Source organism: Astyanax mexicanus, chromosome 10 (genome assembly GCF_023375975.1).
Source record: "Astyanax mexicanus isolate ESR-SI-001 chromosome 10, AstMex3_surface, whole genome shotgun sequence".
Classification (NCBI taxonomy): domain Eukaryota; kingdom Metazoa; phylum Chordata; class Actinopteri; order Characiformes; family Acestrorhamphidae; genus Astyanax; species Astyanax mexicanus.
Window position 1 is genome coordinate 46160702 of NC_064417.1, and position 26170 is coordinate 46186871.

General features: G+C 40.1%; 1 protein-coding gene across 9 annotated transcripts in view; it reads right to left on the reverse strand.

Annotated features, from left to right (window-relative positions):
• Positions 1-25746, reverse strand: part of mbnl3 (muscleblind-like splicing regulator 3) — a 69655-nt gene extending 43909 nt beyond the window's left edge. For 2 of the 9 annotated variants that reach the window (XM_022684238.2, XM_022684234.2), the window contains exons 1-2: positions 25321-25696; positions 1044-2275 (exon numbers count right to left, since the gene is read on the reverse strand). In XM_022684238.2, the coding sequence (XP_022539959.2) occupies positions 1044-1217 (174 nt within the window). In that variant the 5' untranslated portion in view covers positions 1218-2275; positions 25321-25696. Of the gene's footprint in view, positions 1-1043; positions 2276-25320 lie in introns of all 9 variants that reach the window. The other 7 variants (XM_049484021.1, XM_049484022.1, XM_049484023.1 and 4 more) reach the window with 7 other exon arrangements.
• Positions 25747-26170: the final 424 nt, after the last annotated feature.

Sequence of the window (26170 nt, forward strand, 5' to 3'; positions counted from 1 at the left end):
CAGAGCTCTGTTGCTATGATTGCAGATCAAACAAATAAGCAGCAAGACATCAGCACAACATCTCATTGTGTTGGTGGCAGAACACAAACTTACATGACACGCAACACACAAAAAAAGATGTATCCTAGTTTAATCCCTAGTCTTCCCTTGTTAATGAGCACTCCTGTGCAGCAGGGAACCCCAGTGGTCTGTGGAGTTTGTCGAACTTGTGGTGAAGGCTCCACTACCTTATAGTTACTGCAACTACTTTTTTACGTTCAAATGGTGCGAATAGGCCTCAAAAAGTCCTTGGGAAAGACGTCTATTAGTACATTTCTGTGTCACGTGATTTAATGTTGGCCTGCACTTAAGACTAATGCAATAAAGAGCACTGATACTGTGAAGCAGTTATTGATGTATATGTGCCCCACTATAAGCCCCCTTATTATAGCACACTCATTATATCTTATTTGGGATACAGAACAAGGCCCTTACCAAAATAAAACCTATTAAATAAATAACGGAATATCAGAATTTATAGAACCTATCAAGTAGTTCAATCAGATTTGATATTGGTATCAGTAAATGGTATTGGCAGATACTCAAAAATCTGGCATTGGTAAAACATAGTATTGGTGCATTCCTAGTCAAGCACTACTTTGGCACAGCACTGTTTCCTGGATGGAGAAACAAACCTTTGTATGTTTCATAACACTTATAACACTATGTGATCATTAGTCTGCACTGTACACTCTTTAGTCAAATAAAATGCTTATTCAGGCTCTTTGCAGACCTAGTTGTCCCAGGCCTACTGCAGACCATATGAGGTTGCAGAGCTGTAAGGCTGACACAGACACAAACTGCTTTTCAGGACATCAGCAGGAGAGGGAGAGCAACTCAGCAAAGAGCCCGGAGGTGTTAGCAATGCCAGAGGAAAAATCCAGTGTGTACATCTATATGATACAGATACAGTGACACAGCGGATACAGACCAGTGGCATTACGTTTTACGGCTGAGCTAAACCAAGCAATGTGTATTCGTGCGAATGTGCGCATCTGGGTTACCTTGAGGGAGTCGAAGCAGGCGATGACGCGGCCGTTCTCCACGTGGCAGGTGCGGGAGGGGTGGGCAAACTTGCACTCGGTGTCAGAGCGTGAGCAGGCACCTCTCTGGAACTCGCGGCACACCTCCAGGGTCAGCCACTTGGTGTCGCGGCCCATGGCCACGTTGATGGCCATGGCGTTTGCCTCTGTGAGCAGAAGATGAGCAGAGGGCTGGGAATGGGGCCGTGTGAGAGAAAGGCGGTCAAAAATGGAGAAGTATGGCACGGCAAAAAATCTCTACGGGGAAAAAGGCGGATGTGGCGAGGCAAAAATCAAAGTGCCACCATGCAAAAGAAAGATGATGTGTTCTAGAGTTAAACAGAGACAACAGTACAAAAATGTATAATTCGTTCTCTATGTTCTATATGTGTTCTTTTGTGGTTAGTCTATGGACTATGGTGCTGTAGGGAGGAGCAGGAGGGCAGGTGTGTCAGAGATACAGCAGAGGGTTGCTGAGACTGGGGCCGATCACTGTGGCATGCTGCAGTAGGTCCTTGACCGCTGGCGACAGACTGAGGCACTAAAAAAAAGAGCAGACCGACGTGTTCTCCTGGGCTGCAGTGGCCGTCCCTCAGTCTAGACTCTCCTACAGCGTGTCCTAAAACCAACCCCTCCTTCGTCCATTTAAAAGTACCTTACACTTCCCCCACCTTCAGGCTCCTGAGTGCCCCCGTCCCACTGCCGCAGTCACAGCACTTTCTGAAGATGCTCGCATGTCTGGCTGGTAGAAGACAGAGAAGACGGGCAACTAAAAACAGGCACTATGAAGCCATTAAGTCCAAAAGGGGAAACTAATCGACTGTCCTTGTATTAACAGGGCGATGTTGCCGGCGAGGAGGGGGTGGTGTTGGTGGTGGAGCAGGGGAGAAAAGCTGGGATCGAGGAACAGCAAATGGGCCGATTGACTGTTTGCCTGTCAGGGTGAAATATAGCCTCAGTCAAGGCCAAGCACACTCCTAGACACACATACACACAGGGCAGCAGGAGACAGCGAATGGAGGGGGGGCAGCAGCGTGGGAGAAAGCGTGCGCGGTGAGAGGCTGCTGCAGCATCCAGCCCAGGCACTTTGTGGTGATGCGCGTCCTCCGCCTTCTATTTAAGTCGCATTCTGGTCCGTCCTGCTTTCCCTTCGTCCCTTCTTCTCATTGTAGCCCTCCACCGTCTCCCTCCGGCAATTCGAAGCCAAACCTGTCCTTCGGCGAGAGAAAAAAGAAGAAAAAAAAAATACAAAAGAGTTAGAAAAATAGGCAGCGCTTTCAAAAACAAGAACAAAAACAGTCTGACGTAGTAAAAACCTTCGCAAAAAAAAAAGTTCTGGATGAAATGGCAGAAAAAAAGCAAAAAAAGCAAAAAATACACAAAGCCAACAAAGCTTAGAGGCTCAACTATTTACACTGCAAACCTGTGAGCCGGGGAAAGAGAGAGAGAGCGAGAGAGAATGAAAGCGCATGGCAGCAGAGAGCGCGTGAGAGAGAGAGAGTGATGGAGAGAGAGAGAGAAAGAGAGCTGGGGAGAAAAAAAGAGTGAAAAAGAGGTGGAGGAGGAGTGCAGACGGGAGGCAGGCAGCAATGCACAGGAAAGGGCAGGCTGTATCTTGATTAAGAGATACAGGGAGGGAAGGAGGGGTAAGAAAGCGCGGAAGAGAGAGAGGGAGAAACAGGGAGAGGGAGAGATACACGTCACTTTATGTTGTGGTGCGGTGTGTGTGTGTGGGAACCGGCCAAAGTCAGTCAGTTGCGACAGCGCTTCAGACAGCTTGAAAATTAGTGAGTGCTCTCAGAAATTCATTAAAACATTTAGGGAAAAATGTAGCATGAGTGAGTGAGAGAGAAACATAGAATGAAAGATAGAGAGAGAGATAGGGGGAGGGCAAGGGCAGGTCCTGGCGACAGCAGCTGCTCAGTACTCAGCGTGCCGAAAGCCAATCAACGGCTGCTTTGCAAACAGGCTGAGCATGGCATCAGCCAATGAGAAGGAGTGTTGCACCAATATCAGCATTTCTTCCTTCCTGCCTCTTCTGGTGGAGACTGCTATTGCATCGTTTCTTGGCTGAATTGTAAAGAGAACAGAGCACGCCTGCCTCTTTCTTCCACTAGCTTTATCAGGAGTTTCTGTACTGGCGCATTAGCCAGATACGCAGATATCACCATGCAGCCTGAGACTTACACACAGCACACACAGGTGAGGCAGATAAGAGGTGAGACATAGGAAAAAACTGCTTTTACTCAGTGTTTTTGCAGTCCACAGTTATATCTGGAGCAGTGTGAGTGAGTTAACAGAACCAGATACTGCATTATAGAGTAGGAGGTTAGGGTGGGACAAGGAAGGCCAGCTGGGGTCTGGGACATATCAGAAAGTATATACAGTCTTTATGTGTAAAACATATATACAGGCCATGCTAAGACAAGGTTATCTTGATTATCATAATTATTTCTGCATAAGGTCAAGCCACCCAAGGTCTCAAGGTTCACCATTGGCATTAACACGCGTCCTGGGTGATTTAATCATAAGCAGACAGCACAAAGTACAAGTGTAAATGGAATACAATGTGTATCGAGGACACACTGTAATCCGACCACTCAAACCACATTTAGATATATTTAGAGGTGGTCAGAGATGGTGAATATGATCATCATATGACCACCATTATCACTGTAATGTTAATGCCAACCACAACACTGCTACTGCTAAAACATAGGAAAAAACATAAGGCCACACCATGCACCATCTGCAACAGGTTAGCTGAGCATGCTACAATAACAAGCTAATGGATAAACAGATAACGGATAAAAACTAAGAAAAATACGTTCGCAAACTTTTACAAGAGACTGATTCAAACAGCCAGATGTCAACAGCTATCCAGGAGTTGATCTGAGACTCACCTGAGCCACATTAAAGCAGTGTAAACACATCCATTTCTCCAAGACACTTGTAAGCACTAACAAAACTCCTCCCATCGCAGCACATTATTGCTGAGATAATCAGTATAAACAGTAATTTTCTCATTTGTCTTGACTGCTGAATCTGTTGCCTTCCCCTAAGTAAAAAAAAAGGCATGACTGCATGTAAAATGTTTAATTTTGAGGCAGCAATCGTCTTTAACACAGCACAGGAAGAGGCTAAAGGGATTTGCAGATTTCATCCCACATAGTAATCAGATTTCAGTCTGACTAACGCATGACTAAAGCATTTGTAAATGCTTGTTGTTAAAATCTTGTGCTTAAAAACAGGATACAGGACTCCAAGTATGGAAACAAATACTGCTTACTGAATTCTAAGTGACACATTAAAGTTGAAAAACAATCTAACACATTAGGAAAATAAAGAAAATTAGTCCATATTCTGGACATATGATGGAGTGGGGTCTTTTTGCATTTGTTGTGCATATATGAGTGTGTATAAAATTTGAAATGTGGCCCCAAGAGGGGTGAATAGTCAGGAATATATACTGATACACAGCCTTTACTAGTGCAACACACTGATGCAAATCCACAGGGAGGCTCCTGGAGTTCCATATATTTGCGAGTGGACTAACCAGAATGGAAAAATCGTTTTTGACAGTAAATGATGAGTCAGTGGGCTATTTGACCTCAAACAGGTATTGAAGCAGCACTGATTGCTTTGACGGGAGTGACAGTATAAAAACTAGGTGTCGTGATTTTGAACTCTTAATTTAACGTTCCTATTCAGAGTAGATTTCATGCGCGTGACGTTAACAAGCCACGAGTTCACCTGCCATAGCTCAGCATGTGGCAATGCTTGGGCGGTCTGTTAACAAAACAAACAAAGCATGCTGAAAGCAGGAATAATTACCCACTCTGCTGCTTTGTCCGCAGGATTGATTTAGAAATGATGGCCCCCCGACCAGAACTCATACACGTGTGTGATATTTTGCTCAGGTGCAGTGATATGGGGAAATTAGGAGTCAGGAACAAATGCTGGCTAATGCTGGCTATACATTACAGTGTCCTGCTGAGAAATACAGCTCAAGCCTAGCTTCGGCTGGTAGCTGGTTTTAGATGGTCGAAGATAAGGTAGCTAAAAAGCTATACATTCAAGAGAAAACGCTATGAAGTCCCTATGCTGGCAAGTCAGTTGATTGAGGCGATTAACAAGCTTAGCTCTTGACTCACATACCATATGCTTTTATTTGGGTTTGATGGGCCAGCTGGTCTATTATTATTGCTAATTTGCTCATGCTGTTTGTGAAGCTGGTCATACTGGTTGATTACCCTCCCAAAAATACAGACGCTTGCTGTGTCTAGTTTTTTAACACAAACTGATTTACTACATGCTGCTTTAACAAAATGTGTTTATTTTGGGCGACTTTACCTCTGTGTTTGGTTGGATAATAGAGCCAAGGTTGTAAGAAAATTAGTTTGCAACTGCACACCAGTGTGTGTTTCAATACACACTGGTGGGCTGTGTAAAATAGCCGTTCCTGCAAGATGCAATGTTGTTACAGTCAGCAAAGTAGACTTCTGCAGTGCTATTGAGCGTGAATACACAACAGCGTTGAGTTATACCATGTTAAACCATAGAGCACCATTCTGAAGAATTGTTAAAGAGCCATTACTTTAAACCTCTGAAACCCTTCTTCACGATTTACACAATTTCAATATATAAATAGGTCTGTTTAGAATAAAATGTTGTTATTCTATAGCACTCCTCATGGCTATGGCATACATGCTGGCTGTGCTGGTTAAGTATCAAAGCAAATTCAATTTTATTTCTATAGCGCTTTTTACAACAAAAGTTGTCACAAAGCAGCTTTACAAAGAAAAACAGGTCCACGCTTCTTATGAGCAGCACCACAGAGATGCCAATTTGTATGGTGGCACAGTGGCAAGGAAAAACTCCCTTTAAGCAGAAGAAACCTTGGAAGGAACCAAGACTCCAGAGGAACCCATCCTACTCTGGTTTAACTGGTTGCATTTACCTAGAATTCACATCCACATAAAACGCAGGAGACCCCACATGCCTTGGTAGTACAGTGTTCCTGGATGTGTGATTGTGTGATGAGGGGAAAGAGTGCCATCTACTCACCCAGAGACAGCAAGGCCAATTGTGCTCTCTCAGGGCTCACAATCACAGTGCAATCTCCCGATAAGTGGTAGCGCTTAACCTGCTGGACCATTTAGCAACCCTACAAATCTGTAAATAAGTTGCATGTTTTTGGTGTCATGAGCCGTTTGGATGGCTCCCTTATTGTGATGTCACAGAACCACCCTGCGAAACATCTCATCTGTCAACTCCCACAAGATTATTTTAGTTGAAGATCCACCATTTCAGTCATTTTGTTATAGAACCTTGACCAGTACACAGCAGGATTAGCCAGTAGACTTTTTCTGAGGGAGGGATCTGTACTCTCCGTGGCAAGTCAGCAGATAAAGAAGAGGTAAGTACTTTAAAATAAATAGAGTTTTGTGCTTCTATAACAGTTAAGCATGAACTAACTTGTTTGTGTTTTGCTATTTAGCACAAGCTAACACTAACTTGTGTAAAAAAAAGTATAATATGTCCCCTTTAAACCACTTCAAGAGGTGGTCTATGATGCATTTATGACACATTATAGCAGTGACAAATATCCAATTTAATACAACCAAAACTCCTCCAATTACAGCAGCGGCATGTATCACTAGAGAAAAGAAGGTTAGTCTTCTCTGAATCTCATCCTAACAGATTTGTTCCAAATATCTGTATTCTACCATTTTAAAAAGGTTTGTGTATCAGCATCGGCCCACAGTACCCAACACAAATCGACAAACAGTTCACTTTAATTTAATGTGATGCTCTAAAACCCATCAAATGCAGACGAGACAAAGCATAGCAATGACTTATGACTTGAAGATGTAGGACAAAGGGATGAATGAATAAAAGAGCTATGGGAGAGCTACATCAGATGAGACTGCAGTGAATGAGGAGGGAGAGAGAGACGGAGAGAGAGAGAGAGAGAGAGAGAGAGACAGAGAGGGAGAGAGATAGAAGGCGGGAGAAAAAAGGGCAGATAGGATCTGTCCCCAAGTCTCCCAGAGACAGACACAGACGGAGGAGGCGGCGGGGGAGCATGTGTGTGTGACTGCGCAGACAGACAGGCCAGAAGGAGAGCACTGCAGTGAAGTGGGAGAGGGTGTGAGGGAGTGTGTGTGCATGCATGTGTATATATGACACACACAAAGAGAGAAAGAGAGAGAGAAAGTGAGTGAGACAGAAACAGAGAGAGAGAAAAGAAGAGAGCTAGACACAAAGAGGGTGTGAGAAAGAAATAGAGAAAGAAAGAAAGAAAGAAAGAGACAGAGAGGGAAACTGAAAGACAGGAAGACAGAGAGAGATAGACACAAGCAGAGTGAGATAGAGAAATAGAGAGTAAGAGGCAGGAAGAGAGAGGGAGAGGTGGAAATTGAATTTAGAACTCCCACTTTCTGACTCCAGAACAAAGGCACCCTCACACGAAGAGCATAAGAGAAAAGAAAGCAGTGGAGCGAACGTTTTTTTCCCACTCGCTGGAACGTGCTGCTCTCCTTTCCATCTTTACAGTACCTGGCTTTTACAGTGAGATCAATTCAGGTTTGCTGAGGGGTAAAAGTACCCTCTGCAGGCACCCCTGCAACCAGTCATTGCATTTTCTGAATATTCCAGTTAGAAACGAGCACTGCAGCAAATGAAAATCAGTATCACGACACACAATCTGTGCAACAACATTGTGTTTTGGAAGTAAAGAAGGACAAAAATGCACTGGATGTGCCAAATTCTTAAAGAACTCTGAAAGAACCAGGTTTAGATGAACAATGCTGATCACTTAATTACGAAAGGAGCGCAGTGTTTCCGCTACATATATTTTTTCCACTACAAGATTATTGCTGCTGCAGCTTCAGGATTTTATGAAACGTCATAAAATCGCAATTACAGAACTCTGCAGAGGGCTTTAAACTAGAAAACGAATGATACAGGAAGTGGAGACATGTGATGACACCCAACCCAGTCTTTTTATCTCTATGCAAACGACAAGAGGGAGAGAAATGTTGAACATAGAAGAGAAGATGGAATTCAAAGTACTAAAGTAATATTAAGTATTAAATTAAAACCATTTTGAGAGCGCAGAAAGCCACAGTAGATCACAAATGAGTTCAAATTTACACAGTAAGCAAACAAAAGCTAGCTAAATGTTTAATTTCAAGCTCAGTTAACACTGCTATCCTAGTCCTGTACTGCTCATATCATTCAGCTGGAAAGCAGTCGGTTTGTAAGGAGTAAACAGATACTAAGTGTAATAAGAATGACAATATCCACAGTATTCTAAATAAAACTAAGTGTAGTGATAAAGTGTAATGCTAACTAAGTGTATAGTGGTGTAATTTTATTAAAGTAACAACAAACAGAAGAATAGATCAGCCATGTTTCGCCAATATACAAATCAAATATGTAATTGGCCGATACACTACATGGCTGATCTGTTCTTTAATTTGTAGTTACTGTGAGTTGGTCATATCTTATAATGCATATTTTGTGATTTGCTGCAGCTCGTTGCAAGGTCACAAGATGCTGCAGGAATCCAAAACTGCTAATGCTATGGCTAAGATTATTCACTTAATATTACTATCCTAGTCCTGTACAGCTCAATGATAAAAATGACAATATCTACAGTGTGGTAACTAAAAAAGTGTTTAGAGGTATAGTTTTATCACAGTAACTACAAATAGAAGAATAGATCAGCCATGTCTGGCATCAGTCGATATAGCTGATAATTTAACTCATCATGAGAGTTGATCAGAGCATATGATGCATACTATGTGAGTTGCTGCAGATCTCTGCAAGGTCACAAGCTGCAGTTCCTCACTAAACCACTAGGCAATCCGAATCTCTATTCTTCTATTCTAGCCAGCCCTTGATCAGTTTTGGCAATCGGCCTATCACACAGAAAGATAATGGGCGATTGGTAAGTCCCAAAAACACTTATCTTGGCCCCAAAAGCCGAGCCCATCTCTAACAGTAGCATATCATCATTCTGCTCAGCCCTAAGCACAGCACCATCAAGTGATATAATTCTCCATTAAACAGCACAAATCATGAAAAGCTGTAATATAACATCAAAGACATTAATGCAGCATGTGAACACTGTTAATAGTCCTAAATGTACCACTTATTCCTTAATACAGCACACATGCAGCAAAACAGCCATTTGTGAATAGCACTTTTTGTGATGAAGAAACCAACATGCCAAATGCCTTACGCAAACAATACATGCAAATTACACATTGTTCATTTTAAAACTAAAATATAAGTTCATGTTCTCTATAAAGAACATGTTTGGACATTCTAAAACATAATTGCTGTGTACAAAAGTAAAAACACTTGAGAATAATCTAAAAATGTACTCAGAAAACTTAAGTCTGGGTGCAACTTTTTTGCTGCTTGATAAAAAAAAAACTCTTATTTTCCAAGACATATCTAACAGAGGCTGATTATATCTGCCCAACATTATTATTTTTACTCCAATATTCAATACACAGAGCTTCAATACACAGTTTTCTGCAAAATTATGCAGCCCTAGACTATACTTAATGCCTACTCATTAACAGAGATCTAATAAGGAGTGTTTTAGCATTCAGCATGTGTACATTTATATATGTACAGTGCCAGTCAAAAGTTTGGACACTTCTCACTTTGGACAACTTCTCATGTTTTGTTCTTATTTTCTTATTTATTTCTTTAATTTATTTTCTACATTGTAAATTATTAATAAAGACATGACAAAAAAACAGTTTGTCCTCCACAATCCTCTGACCTAAACTCAGGTGTCGATTTACATGAATGCATGTAAAAATAAAGATTTAGTGCAGCCTAAATTTACAGGGATCATTGCAAACATCTGTCTTAAAATATTTTTTTAAAATGTCAGAAAGAACTCTAGAAATTATTGCACTAAAGGAGAAAAGGTGCAAGAAAGTAGGGGCGGGCGATATGGCCCTAAAATAATATCACGATATTTCATGGTATTTTCGCGATAATGATACTCTTGGCGATATGACAAAACACTTAATAAAATACACTGTACACGGCAAGAAAAAATATATATATTTTATTATTACATAAAATTAAATACTACACACCCCTTAGTGAGATATTAAAAAATACAAATATTTTATCAGATTTGTAACAGAAGTCAATGATCCAGAATGTCATGATGCTAATAATAATGCACTCCAAATATCTTCATATATCCAGGACAACAAAAACAGCAGGTTTAAGAAATTAATTTATGCATTGTTTTAGTGGACTATGGGATACATAATAAAACAAAGAAAATATAGAATATAAGCTCTTTAACAAAGCTGAACATGACAATACTGCCATACCGGAACAGATAACACATCACCAAGCACTGATTGCAACTGCCTGAGCATCCCAGCAGCCCACCACACACACACACACCTGCCTCTGCACAAACACACACACACACACACACACATATAATTTCTAAAAGGCCAATTATCTCATTTCTATGTACAGCAGGCGAAGTGAGCACTGAACTGTGAAAGGTGTGCCTGACTGTGACGTTCCCAGTGTCACCAGAATACCCCCTGCTTACTGTGCCTCCACTTCTCCCCACAACAAATGTCAGCACCCCCTCCATCCGCGCGTTAGGTTCAAACCTGAACCTCTGCAGATACTAACAGCTACAGACAGCAAGCGAGGAAAGGGGGGACGTTTATAAATAGACGGCTTGTGTCACAACATGAATAAGTAGGCTGAATAATTAATGATGCAATGCAAACCAGAAGAAGAGGTCGGGACGGTTGCGATGTAGGCTTAGAATGGCCAGGTCTGCTCATCGAGAGCGCCCTTGAGAAAAGCACTTTCGAAGAGAGTCTATACCAGGAGGCATCGTTATGACAACCAGTCGTACTATGCCATATGGGTATCATAAGGTAGTAAATGCAGGCTGGCACATCAAAATGGCTGTTAAAACCTGCTGATACATTCGACGAGGCTTCTGCACGAAGACTAAAAAAGAGGAACATGTTTTGATGCTATGTTCTGATGTATGGTTTGAAGATGATGATGATGATAGCATGCCAAACACCAATTTTTAACCAATACATTTCCATGATCTTTTCATAACTTTTTCATGCCCTCGAAGCAGATTTTTCATGTCCAAAATCTTATAGTAGTAGGTCTATTTCTTATCTAAAATTATTCGTTTTTTTAAAACCGGGAATAGGTTTAGAGTTCATGCCACAACAGCCAGGTGTTCAAATAGCTAACGCTAGCTAGCTCTGTGCTGCTTCTCTGTGTAGAAATATCACACATTTCTGCATATTTTGCATGTTTGGGTCTTTGCAACTGTGTCTTATATTTGTCTGAAAAAAGCATTAAATCAGCATTTTTCTCTCGCTGTGCAAATTTACAGTTTTACAAATTTACTCAAATGGAGTAAGTGGACCCCACACAGCCAGCTGGCTAATGCGAAGTGACATGATGGATTTGCCCAAACATTAAATGATTTTTTTTAAACCAAAACAGCGTTTCTAAGTCAGTAAATCTAAAAATAAATTGTATAGAAAATTTCCAAGACTTTTACAAAACATTTTAGCTATTTTTTTTTTTTTTTTTGCAAACCTTTTCCACACCTGGAAATTGCTATTTTTTAAATTTCATGACTTTTCCAAGTTTTTGATGACTTTACAAACCCTGTTGATGGTAATTATTGACTATAAAGCATGGATATCGCAAGGCCACTGCAGAATTAGTGCCTCTGCTGGCTGGTTGCAGATGTGATGTTGTGCAGCTCCACCCATCCCCATATGATTTAATGACCAAACAGCCGCGCCCATTTTCCCTTTAACTTTTCTCCCTTAAAGCATCTTTTCATCTCCGGTGCCTATTTCCAAAAGTTTTTTGCATATTTCCTTCAGTTCTTAAAACCTTATTCTACTATATCGTAGGAAGTTGGAGCTACATTATGGAAGAAATGATAGACAGCCATGGCTGAAACATTTGTAGTCAATGTATATAATATTATCAATTTACTAGGGATGCACCAAAATTAAAATGTTTGGCTAAAACCAAAAACAAACAAAAAAAGAATAGAATACTGAATTTTGGTACTTTCTTCCACCACTTCGTGAATTAAATATCTCTTAAAGTAATTTTGTCTTGCTTTTTAAAGACAATGTCATTGTTCCGTATAAATCACTTAATCTATTTATTTATGTGTTTTTTTTGTCATTTTAGGCCAAATATTTTTGGTAGCTGGATATCCGGGGCATCAATACAATTCACAGGGCACTCTTTGGTGAGGAAGTGAGGAAGTGTATATATGCTAGAGCAGGGCAACATCATTAAATTTTCTTATCATATTACAATAAACGTTTTTAAGCATATGGAGGAAGTCTCTGGACTCAGTATGTTATAGTGTCTGAATAGTTTTTTTAAGGATCTTTCACACATCATGTATTTTAACTGCAATCACATGTATATTGTAAAACTGTCTTGTTAAATATATCATGAAGTCTATCTGTGATGTCCTAGGACTCTAAAGGATACACAGAGCAGCGTGAGAGTGTGCATCCATGTGTGCACATGTGGAGCTGCTGCAGTTCCACAAGGAGGACCGTAAATATCAAGAGTCTGGAAAAGGCAAGAGTGTATTGACTCTACAAGGTCACTGAGCCAGTAGCACTGAAACACACGCGCACATACACACTCACTTCACATTGCTGTGACCTTCAGGAATGCAGTAGAATGAAAGTGTATGCACAAGCAGCGTGGGGGATGACTTGTCTGTAAGGAACGCTTTGTGTTCTGGATTCACAAGCCATTCTTTGACGCCTGACCCGCTGTAAACAACCCGGAGGTCTCAATTAGCCCAGCAAATGCAACAAAACCAGAAACAACACAAGCCCCAAAATGATTCTCTAATTCCAGAGAGTTATTCTGAATTATTATTATTCTGGTAGGAGAAACGCATGTGTAAATGTGGAGCTCTAAACTCACCAGCTCTCCGTTTCCTGATATTTGATGCGCTCATATCCGTCCTTATATAAACATTAACTTTGATAAAAAAAAAGCCTCTAGCCAAATGTTACGCCTGCAACGGCAGGCAGAATAGCGCAGGCTAGCGCAGGCAGTGCACACACAAACACATACCTCAGCAAAGCAGCAGAGCCTCAGGCTATCGATCACCCAGATCAATGTGACATTATTTAGCCGTTCCAGACGTAATAATAATTACTGTGACACTTTTCTCTGCTTCCTTCCGATCTCCATCACGACGCATGAATAGGCTACAGTAAGGCAGGTTAATAATTAACCAAACATATCTCTATTATGCATCCAAAGCACACACCCCTGCACACGGCTGTGGTTCAGAAGTTTACATCCACAAGGCACAACCACTTCTTTGAACCATTCTTGGTTCATTCTGCGGAAGTATGAGTGTACAACAAACAACAAACATCTGCAGGCTGCTGGTAGCCATAAATGAGCTTCTGGTAGAACACAGGTTTAACATTTGACCACTCTTCTTGGCAGAATTATGCTGCGTTACACTGACCTCAAAGTCGCAGCTAGGCGTGGAATTACACCAAAGTTGACTGTGTTTCAGTTCTGGTACATTCTGATAATTTTACACTATTTCATAACAGTAGCAAATTAATTTTTGCAGTTTACTACAATTTCAGCATTATACTAATATTTGGCAACCGAAATTATACAACGAGGGGTGAAATAAGTTGAAAATAAATGGCCTAATAATTTATACTGAGTACTGTTGTGCTTTGCTGGGATGTTAAAATTAATTATTAGCGTTCAATAAATATTTTTTATATATTTATTAAAGATGTTTTGTAATAGCCTTTTCTTTAAAAAAACAAGACAAAAAAATGTTTAGTCTATTTCACTTACGCAGTGGTGAAAAAGGAGCAAAGTTAACATTTAGTTTGTTTGGTTTTGGTGCATCCCAGCATTATATAGCATTTTGCACATTCATACACCATAAAAAACATGCCCACAGCTAGACGCTAGACAGTACAGTATGTATGACTGATTTAATGAAACACACAAAAGCCAATAAACAGTATAATACCACTTATTTTACTGCTGCTGATATCTGATATCAGAATGCGGAATCTGAACTTGGAGTTAGTATGGTTTTCTTACTTTCTGAGTAGTAAATCTTACTTGGGGCATTCCAGTTGAAATCTTAGTAGGATACAAATGGACCATAGCATTAGTAGAGCTCAATTAAATTATTGGTTTCCTGGCTCTGACCTGAGTTCTGAGCACACTGCACACATTTTGGATTGGGTTGACTGGGTCAGAACTTTGAGAAGTTCATAGTTCCACAAAACCTTTATGTTAGCCATTTCACAACTACTTTTGATGTATGTGTTCAGCAGATGAACATTTTGAAAAAATGTCAGCAAACAAGCAAAATGTCAACACTACCGCTAATTTAGTATAACAGAAAAACATAAACCTACAATTTTAGTGCCACGCCCAATGGCAGGTGTGAGCCGGGGGGTGTAATGGAACTGTGTTCTCAGTAGTAGTGGAACTGTGTTCTCAGTAACGATGGTGCTCCATCCATTACTGGGATTTTGAGTTGGGGAGTTTCAGATGACGTTGGGTGGTGACCATCCAACATCCACTAACACTCTTGTCATTAAATGCAATCCAATCCTCAATGCAATGCTCAAAAATCTAATAGAAAGCATTTTGTCCTGGACAGTAGAGACTGTTACTCCAACAAAAGCATAATAAATTTAATTTTGGAGCAACAATGGCTGAAAAGTTGTCCCAAAACTTTTATCCATTTAATGTATGTAACATTTATTTGCAGAGGGTTTTAAAAAAGGCAGCAATTAATTAAATGCAGATGTTTTGAACATTATCAGCTAAATGTATTGTAAATGTATTCCATTATCAGCTAAATGTTCTGCTTTTTTAAAGGTCAATGAAACACCATAAAATATTATAGGTCAAATGTATCTCTATATATATATAAATAACTGTTTAATTTACATAAGAAATAATCAGAACAAACCGAGGTAGACATATACACACATACAATATATATTGTAACAGAAATTAAGATTAAAAAGGCAAGTTGTCATAAATGGGTGACAATATGCAAATATGTCAATAAATAGACCACCCTCCTATACGCACTGCCCATCTGCACATTTGAATGTAGTTCTATTATTTACTATGCACTGCTGCTGCCAACAGTAAGCAATGTTAAATGTACAGCTCTTCATCATTAATGCAGCTGAACTGTTAGTAATGATGTGCCACTAACATCTAGTATATATATCATGGTATATTTCAGTTTTAAATTAAGAGTGTCAAAAGAGCATACTGGGTCTTACACACTGTCACTGTATATTTAACAGTAAACTTCTGTCACCACAACTACCTGCATTTACTGTACATTTTTCAGTGTATACTGTAACATAGTGCCTTGTAAATTTACCATAAATTACCACATACTTTATACAAAACCATTTTAATAAAAAACATTCCAGTGCTGGCTGTTCTATATTTCTATTTAACAAACTATTTAACAAAAAAACTTTCAAAGCAAAGATGAGTTACTGGACATATAATTGATTCCAATTGCATCTTTGAAGCAGCACACATGTCCGCAAGAGCTGTATAAAAAATCAGCAGCAGATTCTGGCCAGATATATGTGGCGTATCTGAGATTATTTTCACTGACAACATGTGGCGGATGCGGTGCTGTGCACTACGTGGCCAGGCTCATCCGCAGCGGAAGGGGAAAAGTCCACAAGTCAGCAGGCGGAGGTCGGCGGCAGGAGAGCCAGTGTGGTGTGGACTCCAGCGCACTGCATCCCTTCAGCAGCAGCGCGGATCCTCAGTGTGACCTTCGCCGCACCGCCCAGCCGCAGGCGGGCCGAGCTCCACCACCACATGGCTACTGCAGCTCCGCACGACATATGGAGCTCACTAGGCATGCTGCACTCATGTTACTACTGCATGACTGGTGCATACGCTGCAGTGGTGCATTCCCGATGACTCTGTACTGGTATTAGCCGGGTGTTAGACATAAAAAACACATAAAAAAGGACTATGAAAACATGTTAAATCAAGCAGTAGTAATCAAGTGAGAGGGAATATAAGTAAGACAGTAAGAGTGACACAGAACAGGCGTCGCTTCCTCACCCTTCTACTGTCTGTATATCTGGCATCCTGTGTGTATATCTGTGTAAGGTCAATATAGCTCCAGTATTTACTGCTCTCATCCTCTGCAAACATGTGTTAAGGAACAATTATGGTGAGACGCTGTAAATGTAACTGCCCTATGTGCTATACAACTTCTGACTTGTTGTGAAAAACATTAAACACATTTTTGATGGATTTGATTAAATCAAACAAAAACAAAAACACTACATACATTGTAAGGACAAAAGTACTGGGATACTGTCTCTACAGTTCAGAACAGACTTTTAGCAAGGTTTTGGACCTGTGAGGCTTTGAGAATTTGATTGCATTAAGCCCGTGTTATTTCATTTTCACCTTAAACTCTGAAAAATGCCAGAAGAATCAAGTCCAGACATTGCGTTGTGAATTCTTCAGAAAATGAAATGCTGTATTCATACATAGGCTCACTCTGCCATTACCAGAAATTTGCACCAAGGGACTAGCAGGATAGTCTAGGTAATTTACAGTAAAAATATTCAGACATTTCTGTTCACACATACAGCTCCTCCGAGTCACCTCAACCCCAACTCCACAAGTCACAAAACACAATATATATGGTGATACCTGTGATTGCAGTCAAAGTGCATCAGTAGTTACTTTAAAAAGCACTATTCAAATGCTATCCTTTCCTGAGTACAGAGACCTTAATTCAAAATATACTGAAATTCAGGCAATTAAACTGGAGTGTAATAAATAATTATGCTCAGTATAATGAAATGGTTGTTCTGTTAGCAGTGATGAGATCCTCGATATGCTTAAAATAAATTATTGACAGTAAAATAAGAACATTTTATCAAATCACGATATGATAAACTATCATCATATTAACCAAAGCTCTGGACCAAACAAGGTAGGTGTACAATCACCCACAGAGAGGCTAAAAGCGTTAATTTTATGAGATTTCCACAAACATTTGCACATACAGTGCAGTTCAGACCGTTTCATATGAATTAGCTTCCCCAAAACTTGAGTTTGCATGACACTCTGTTCTGCAGCAACTCCATATATGGCAAGACGCATGCAGTTCTACTGTGTCATGCGTTCTGGCCTCTCTCTGTAGTTCTGCTGCAAAGGTAAGCAGTCATTAAACATTTAACGCCTCAGCCCTCAGCAGAACGTCATGCAGTAAGACATGGCATGATCTGAAGCACAGACAGTAGTTAGAGGAGGTGAAGATGCTGCACGGACATGTAAACAAAAATCTAACTGAGCAACAACGCCTTCAATCGCAGCTCTGCTTAGCCGTTTACCCAGCGGAACTGAAACTGCAGGCAGCGAGATCAAAAGCAGAAGCACACATTTGTGGAAAGGAATTAGACAAGATCTTGTTTTCACCATTCATTCTGAATGACTTTTGCATGTTGTGGAGCCTGATGTCCGTTCGAAGCGAAGTGAAACAATTGAACCTCATTTGCTGTGGTGACAGAATGACTGATCAACTCTCAGGGACTTTTTATCCTCTTTATTTCTTTTACTATACGTGCAAGAAGTGGCCTGATCAAAAAATTAAATTTAGTTACATACAATTACAAACTGACACGGGACATGGAACTAGTATCATGTACAGATAACAGTTTGTAAACTGATCATGATATGTTGTTACTTCAGGGGGCAGATTGGGAACGCCCACACCTGTATATCTGTTATCTCGTTATCTTGTAAGTGAGGCTGAACACTGGCCAGCATGCTCATGGCAAGGTGCTGGAGCGAGGCCTGATAGCGGAGGATGCCAGATAGACTGGAAATTCCATTTGTGAAGTTTTTTGTGAGGGCATTTACCTCTACTCAATGTACAGTGTCATGTACGTACTAGGAATATTCAAAACAATTAATTACCTAGCACCTATATAGTGGGTGGTAATGATTGTGACTGGCAGCATCTGGCAAGAATTGTCCATGCAAACATGCAAAGTGGCAAAAATCCCACATACATTCAATGCAGGAGACCACACATTCACACAGGTTAATGCAATGTTCAGTAATATTAATTCCTGTTCCATGACATTTGTCATGACATTGTGTATCTCTAGTCTAAGGGGATGTGATGCAGATGCCAAGTATGAAGGATGTATGCCGTCATCTGAAACATCATTATTATAACAGTTTAAAAGTTTTAACAATAACTGTGCTATTTATAAGCATTTCTGATAAATACTAACAATGAATTTGTAAGCACTGAGCTAACACATGCATACGAGAAGTGTGCTCTTCCCCTCTGCTCTTTATTTTGAGGTAAAGAGGAAGTGAGAGTTTCAGAGGAGAGGGCCTGTCCTCACTTTTGCTTCTTTAATTTATTACACTACCCTGCACTATAATCAGTATTAAAATTAATGAATTGGGGGCATTAGGGCTGGGCGGATGTATTAGAGCTGTGTGATGTGGCAAAAAAAAACTATCTCATATGCTGAAAAGCTTCAGAAAAAGTGGTGATACATGACACGATAAAAACCTTAATAAAATATGTTATATCATTATAAAGTATCAGTGTTCCTGTTCCTTTGTAATACAAAAACATAGCATGCAGTCATTTTAATATATTTATATAATGTATTTTCTTTAATATATGCCCATCACATCCCAAATGTATTACCATTAACATTTAAAAATTACATCATAATCATTATGGCTTTTAGAAAAATGTGTGCACAACCCTGTGGCGCGGCCTAAACTTTTGTCCTTTAATGTCATGTTTCACACATTACTACTTTTATACTTTAAGTAGTTTTGAAACCAGTATTTTTACATTTTTACTTGAGTAAAAAGCTTGACTTTATACTTCAACTTCTATTAAAGTATTTTAAACCCTAGCATCTATACCTCGTAATGAATGCAAATACTTTTGCAATCTTTAATCTCAATAGGAAAAAACATCGTCATACTGACCTGCTCTGCATTACGCTTACTCCAGACTAATCAAAGAAAGACAAAGTGAAGCACAAATAAGTTTCGCATGAGTTTTCAAACAGGCCCGACATTAGATCGAACTGTTTCATGTGTTGTACCACACCTATTAGTAAGAGGTCCAAGACGACAAGGCCAAGGCCACAATCATACTGCAAAGAAGCAAGCAGGGTTTGCAATGTTCCAAGCAGTCACGCCTTGCTCAGTCATTGAGTAAAAATAGAGAAAACACCAGCACAGGAGGACTGCGGTGGGGACGTGCAAAGGCAGTGCACAAAATGGACGCCAGACAGTTGAGGTTGAGGTGAGTAAGAGGAGTGGTTAAGAGACAGGCGCTGGCAGCTGCACGAGTCAGGTTTAAAGAGAGAGAGAGAGAGAGAGAGAGAGAGAGAAAGAGAGAGTGAAAGCCCACGGCCTGAGAGAAAAATAATTAGGTTAAGTATCTATAATCCCCTCAGCCTACTCCAGTGCTACAGTCTCCATTCACAAAAACTGTCAACGGCCTACATCCGCTTAGAGAACATCCAGCTATGACAGGAGATGTTCTGCATCACACATCATCTTAAGAACTTGGGATAGGCCTTGTGGCACTTCATGGCAGTACGTGGCACTCTATGGCGCTTCGAGTTGCGCCGAGCGCTGCCCTGGCTTCTGCGCAAATCCCAGGTTTCTAAAAGTTGGACGATCTAATCAAAGCGAGTGAGGACCTCCACATTCCTCGTGTGTTATTTAACTAATCCTCCATTAATGGATATGAGGCTTTGTAGCCTAATGATTATTGCCAGCCAGGAAATCTTCTGTGTTCCCTTGAGAAGAAAACCCATTAGAGCACGGACGGACACAAAAAGAGAAGACCTCCAACAGTTCTATAAAATGTGACAGAGACTAATAGAGCGAAACAGACCAGATTCTCCAATTCATACACCTACAACCAAGCAAACCAACATATAAAAGATTCTGAGATCTGCAATGGAGGTACCACAGATGGTAATTACAGCTAAATAAGCTATCCGTGAGATTACATGCTAATAAAGCAAGATAACCGTGAGATTACATGCTTACAGACGTTGCCTAATCCGCTACAGCGGTGTACTTTAATACAGTCGTAGGATCAGCAGAGCGTTCAGGCTTTTCTGAGGGGCCCCTTAGTAATACACAGTCATTTCCTAAGATGCACATCATAAAATATTCAAGATCACTTTGATAAGCAGTGAAGCTCCAGTGTGGATTATCCTGTGGCATAAAAGAGATCGTTTAGGAATATTCGGTCTGCTTTGCTTTTTGAAGCACACTGGGTCAGTGCATGGCAGGACCTTTTCCAGACTTCCATTTTTTATTTTTTTAATGCCACATGGAAGAACTGGTCAGAGCCAGCCAGTCGGGGGGAAAGGGGAAACAAGGACATGTTTTGTATGTATGTGTGTGTGTGTGTGTGTGTGTATACAGTAATGTCGTCCACACTGTTATCAGTGTTTCCACAGTGCAAGGGAGAGCAAGCTAGACGAGTGCAAAGTCCGCCACCTCGACAGCGACGAGTCCAGGCCTGCAGCAGAGTTACTGTAAACGTAAAGGCACTGCAATACAGCGGCTGTGGAATAGGGCGGCACTGTGTGTGTGTGTGTGTGTGTGTGTGTAAGGGTGCTGCATAGGGCTGCAACTAATGATTATTTTAGTAGTCAACTAATCTGTTGCTTATTTTATTGATTAGTTAAAAAGTAAGCAGTCATTTTTGTCATGCCCTCCATTTCTGCTATTAGGTGTTTGCCATAATTTTAATTTAAGCTTCTATGGCAAATTAATATAATAAATGATGAAACACAAATATGAAACTTAAGCTTGATAACTTAATGAAATGTAAATCATTTAATCACAATAAAAATGTGAATTAATTAAATTAGTAATTAATGTAAAAACATAAATTCAAGTAATCTTTCAAATGAACATTTATGTGCACACTTATAACTCAAAACAGCAGAAGTCTAAATGTTTAAGATTATGTAACATAGTTTTGTACAGATGTTGTACTTGCTACAGCTTTTCCCTGGTCTTTTATTTTGAAAATAGAATAAACATTTTGTGTGCCAAAAAAAGATATAGAGACTGAACGATAATGTAGTCTCTGCCTTTTCGATTATATCAAAAACAAGAACTTAAATAAACTTTAACTGCATTGCAGTAGTTAATTAACGATTAGTACCCATATTTTGTTGACTAATCGTCAACCGTAGACCGTATTGACAGCAACATGCTGCCTTATATCCGTGCACGCTGTCCTCTGCAAGAAGGAATTTTTACCTCCATTCCCACATCTGCTCTGAAAACACACCGCTGATAAACAACAGGCTGCTGTAACCTGGCTTGTTCCTGTTGCTGCTTGCATAAGAGGGTTTTTTAGTTCACTTTCCTGTTTACGTACCGGCTCTCTGCGCGAGTACGGAGGACTAACTGCAGGCAGATCTCTTAGTCAGTCCTCCGTCATGTCCACAAGTCACTGCATCAGTGTGGTCTACGGTGAGGAAGGCCCAAACAATGAGCACTCAGACAGAGAGAAGTTCCACCCACAAACAATGCAAATGTGTGGGTGTTGATGACAGCAGGAGCTGCCCAAGCTCACGCAGTGTAATAACACTGTACTAAACAGGGTTTTAACAATACATGGTCTCTGCAGATAATTAATAAGGCTTAAAAGGCCTTAAATTTGTTTATATTAAAAAAGTCCTTTGTTCATCTTAAAATGTCTTAAATCCTTTCCCCAGGGATCTTAAATATGCCAATTTTTGGGTTTATTTTCAGGTATTGCATTTGCAGTTTCCAAATTTCATGCAAGTTAGCTTATAAATTTAATGGCACACTAAACTAAGCAGAAGCTACAGGATTATTTAAAAATTGCTTAAAGGGGACCCATTATTTATTATTTACTTTTACCTAGTGAAGGCAGTTCTGTATGGAAAATGGTGAAGTGTAAATTAAACAAAAAGTGGTGGAATAAACCCTATTTTGTGCTGAACCCTATTGTCTGTGTATAAATAGTTGCATTTTTGTATGTGCTGTTAGTTTATATTTGCTTGAAATATTGGTTTGTCTGAAAAAACATGAATGACAGGCTGCAAATTCTGTAAACTTTCATATGGTGTGATTTTTGACATTTTGTTATAGTCAAAGTAGTCATTATTTTGTTTCTGAGTTGTATTAAAAAAGACTTAAAATACCTTACATTTAATTTCCCCATATCTGCAGATACCCTAAATAGATATAATTCAATACAGAAAGTGTCTGCTTATGTCATTTCTGTTCTTGTAACCCATTTAAAAAAATAATAAAATGATAAAATTAATTAAAAGCCTCATTACTTTAACATAAATGTGTGGAAATGTGAGGATGACATAGGCCCTCCCCCCTTCCTCCCTGCGTATTTTACTCCGATAGGCTGCTGCTGAAAGTTCCCTCCACAAAAAATGATAAATGAGCGAACCACAGAAGTGTTAGGAGACTTTAATGTGTACTTCTAAGATATTTTCTTATCATCAAGTACTGAAATCATTGCACCCTCAATATATGAAACCTGGCACAAAGCGCACAGATAACCAAACCCAGAATTGCAGAGCTTGAGCCTGAACAAAGGGCAACGGGCCGAAGCGCTTCAAACACAGTCCCTCGGCCTGATCTGGCAGGGTGGCCATGCAGTCAACATCATGGGGTGTGAAAGCAAACAGATTTAACTGCCTCTCACTCACTCTCTCACTCTCACTCACTCACACAGCTGCCCCACCCACCTCAATAACTCCGGCTTGCCCCATTTAACCTTTCAGTAAGCGGCAGTGTGCACGCTGACTGGAGTGCACATGTATTTAGCAGGCATCCGACATGCACTGCAAAAGCAGAACCACAAGGAAGTAGCTAGGACATTGATGAGTTAAGGGAGGACTCTAGGGAGAACTCATGCTGCCATCTTGAACGTGGCCTGAGAGCAAAAGGTCCAGCATGGTCAATCAGTACATGCATTTCCTGCAGGCCTGGACACACCATTAGCGGGAATTAAAGGCAGCTGGAAAGCAGAGGAAACGGCAACAGCAGCAGTGGGGCTGTCGACTAAAAAAAAACACAGCAAAGAAAAAACACAGCAAATCTGCTGCTGCCACACTGACGGAACATAAAGACCACATGAAGATAAGACATGAACTCCACAAACCCTGCATAAGCTCTATTTTGAGACCTTACAAGAGAATCCAAGGCTGTCAGAGTTGTTTTCTTTGAGGAAAAAAGCCACTGACTATGTATAAAAGTGCTTTTCATCTCAGACACAACACTTGTTCCAAGAAATCAGAGGTTAATTCTATTCCTGTGTTAGCTAGATATTTACTTTATGGTTGAAAACGTATTGCATGTATGACAAGCTGAAATCACATCAGCAATACGAGTTATTAATCTAAAATTAATAATTTAACAACTCTAATTCATGCAATTTACCAGCCCATGCTCTCATTACAGATATTGGCTATGTAGTGTGTAATATACAAATACATAAAGCCCTTCTGACTTGACACACTTCCAATATGACTTTTCAGTAATGTAATTCTGCCTAGTCATTTGTTACTATTGAATTGCATGTAGTTTCACTCTTTTGTTTTTGTAATTACTTATTAAATAGTAGACATTGTAATTTCAGATATCTACACTATAATTCCTAAGAGTAAAAACTCCAGGTCTGCATATCCGTAGATTAATTCTGCCTAGTACAAATGACAATTCAATACATAGTAAGAATTATAATGAAGATATGTCTACTTATAATAATATTGTAATTGTAGATATCTATAACTAGAGTTTTTGCTAGTAAAAATTGAATTAAAGATAAAACAAAAAATTCCACATAAATTAATGGTAAAATATATGAATGCATCGATGGGGAATTCTGGGCTGATGCTGATATCCGTTATTACACATTTATAATTTACAGAGATGTAAGATATAAAATATGACTAGTCAGAATCAAATTAAGGATATGTAGTTCTGGTATTATAGGTAGTTTGAAATTAATCTGTAAATTAATCTGTAGATCTAATATGATTAATACATGTAAACATTTGAAGAGGTGATATATGAAATTAGTTAGAGTTTTTGCAAGTGAAGTCTGCATTTGTGTTTGTACCCGTATAAACTGACATAGGGCTGGGCTAAAACTGCTTGTCACAATAAACATGTCAACATAAACAGCAAGCTAGCAATTTAGCTAGACAAGCTAACTAATCTAGCATATTGTACACACCTCCACGCCTACCCAGCCTTCCCACTCTCTTTTCTAAAGATCCATTCCCTCTCTTTTTAAATAAGCAGCCACAAACAGTCCCGTAAATCTTGCAGCTTCAGCAAGTTGTAGTCCAGGTTCAGCTTTAAGCCCAGTTTTCTGACTGCCCGCCACTCAATGTCATTACTGACAGGATCAACAGCTGCCAGCCAGCCAGTTCAGCGCAGAGCCACACGCAGCGAAAAGCTGCAGAAACACCCCCTCAGCGGTTCACAGGGCTCGGGGGGACATGTTCCTCTAACAACAAGGAGAGAATAAAGCTCCCCAAAAGCAGGAATACCTTTTCTTTTTGGAGAATTAGAGGTTATAACACGAGTCATGAGTCATGGTTCAAGGCCATGTGCAGCAGGGAGGCAGGCTAGCCTGAGGTGCTAGCAAAAGCAAAATCTTACAGCTAGGTTAACTATACAGCATACAGCTACTGTCAAACAAACGCCTGGCAGCGCTTGCTTAGCTAACTACTTATTATGGCACATTTAGGGGGTTAGCTAGTTAGTTAGCTAGCGTACCGATTAGCTACTAGTGACTAGTAGCATTAAGCTAGCTAACTAACTTCCTAACCTAGTTAGCGTTAGCTAGGTTAACTAACTAACTGTCAGTCAGTGAAAGGATGTAACCTAGCTTAGCTATCCATGAGGTTATAAATACATCACAGCGGTTATGCAGATAGTTAGCTAGTTAAATATGTAGCTAACAAAATGTACAATTTAACATAACGTTAAATTAAATACTAACTAGCTAGCCAGTTAGCTTAGCTTAGTTAACTAAGCTAGGTTAACTAACTAGCAGAGAATGAGCGCCGCTTACCTGCGCAGTCCTCCAGAACTGGCCGCTCCTCGGTTTTTAAAACAAACTGCTCATTTTCTAATGTAACTGCCCGGCTACGCCACACTCTGTGTTTCTCTACAGGTTTTTCCTGCAGCCCCGTAAAGTTAAACTTCTCCGCTTTTACGTTTTAAAGCTAAAACAAACCATTCAAAAACAAAAACAGCCGCGAAAAAAAAGAAAAAAACGCGTCCACGAGCTGCGCGCGAGGCGAGTCAGAGTGAGTGAGCGCGAGCTCTGGAGCGAGAAGGACGAAGCGCGCGAGGGAAGCGCCAGGAGAGCCCGCCAGCAGGAGCAGCAGCAGCGGCTACCGGGCGGGAGGAGAGGCGGGCGGGCGGGGTGGAGGCAGAGCCTGGTAGTGGAGAGGAAGCGAGAGAGAGAGGGAGGAGGAGGAGTGGAGGGGAAAAGTAGTGCAGTCTGCGCCTTTTGGGTGAGTCCAACACAGACAGCTCCACCATTTTAGGGGAATCCCACTCAGATTGATAGTAAACCGGCTGTAAACGATGCGCACAAGGTGGAGTCTGTGATCCCAGGGAGCGGTTTTGAACCCAGAATCACATTGGCTGATGCATTATCACTGTAATCATTCTATTAGTTCCGTAAAATATAAAATATAGTGTAAAACTTTATTATTTCATTTTTTTTAGTATAGGGGCCATTCATTTCTGCCATTTAAATCAGAATTGTGTTACACAGTGCAAAAAAAAAATACTGTAATCAGTCTATCAACTCGAAAAAATAGAATGCATAGTGTAAAACTTTATTAATTTATGTTTTCAGTTTAGTATAATGACTTTTCATTTCTGCTCTTTGAAAATAGAATTTTAAGAGA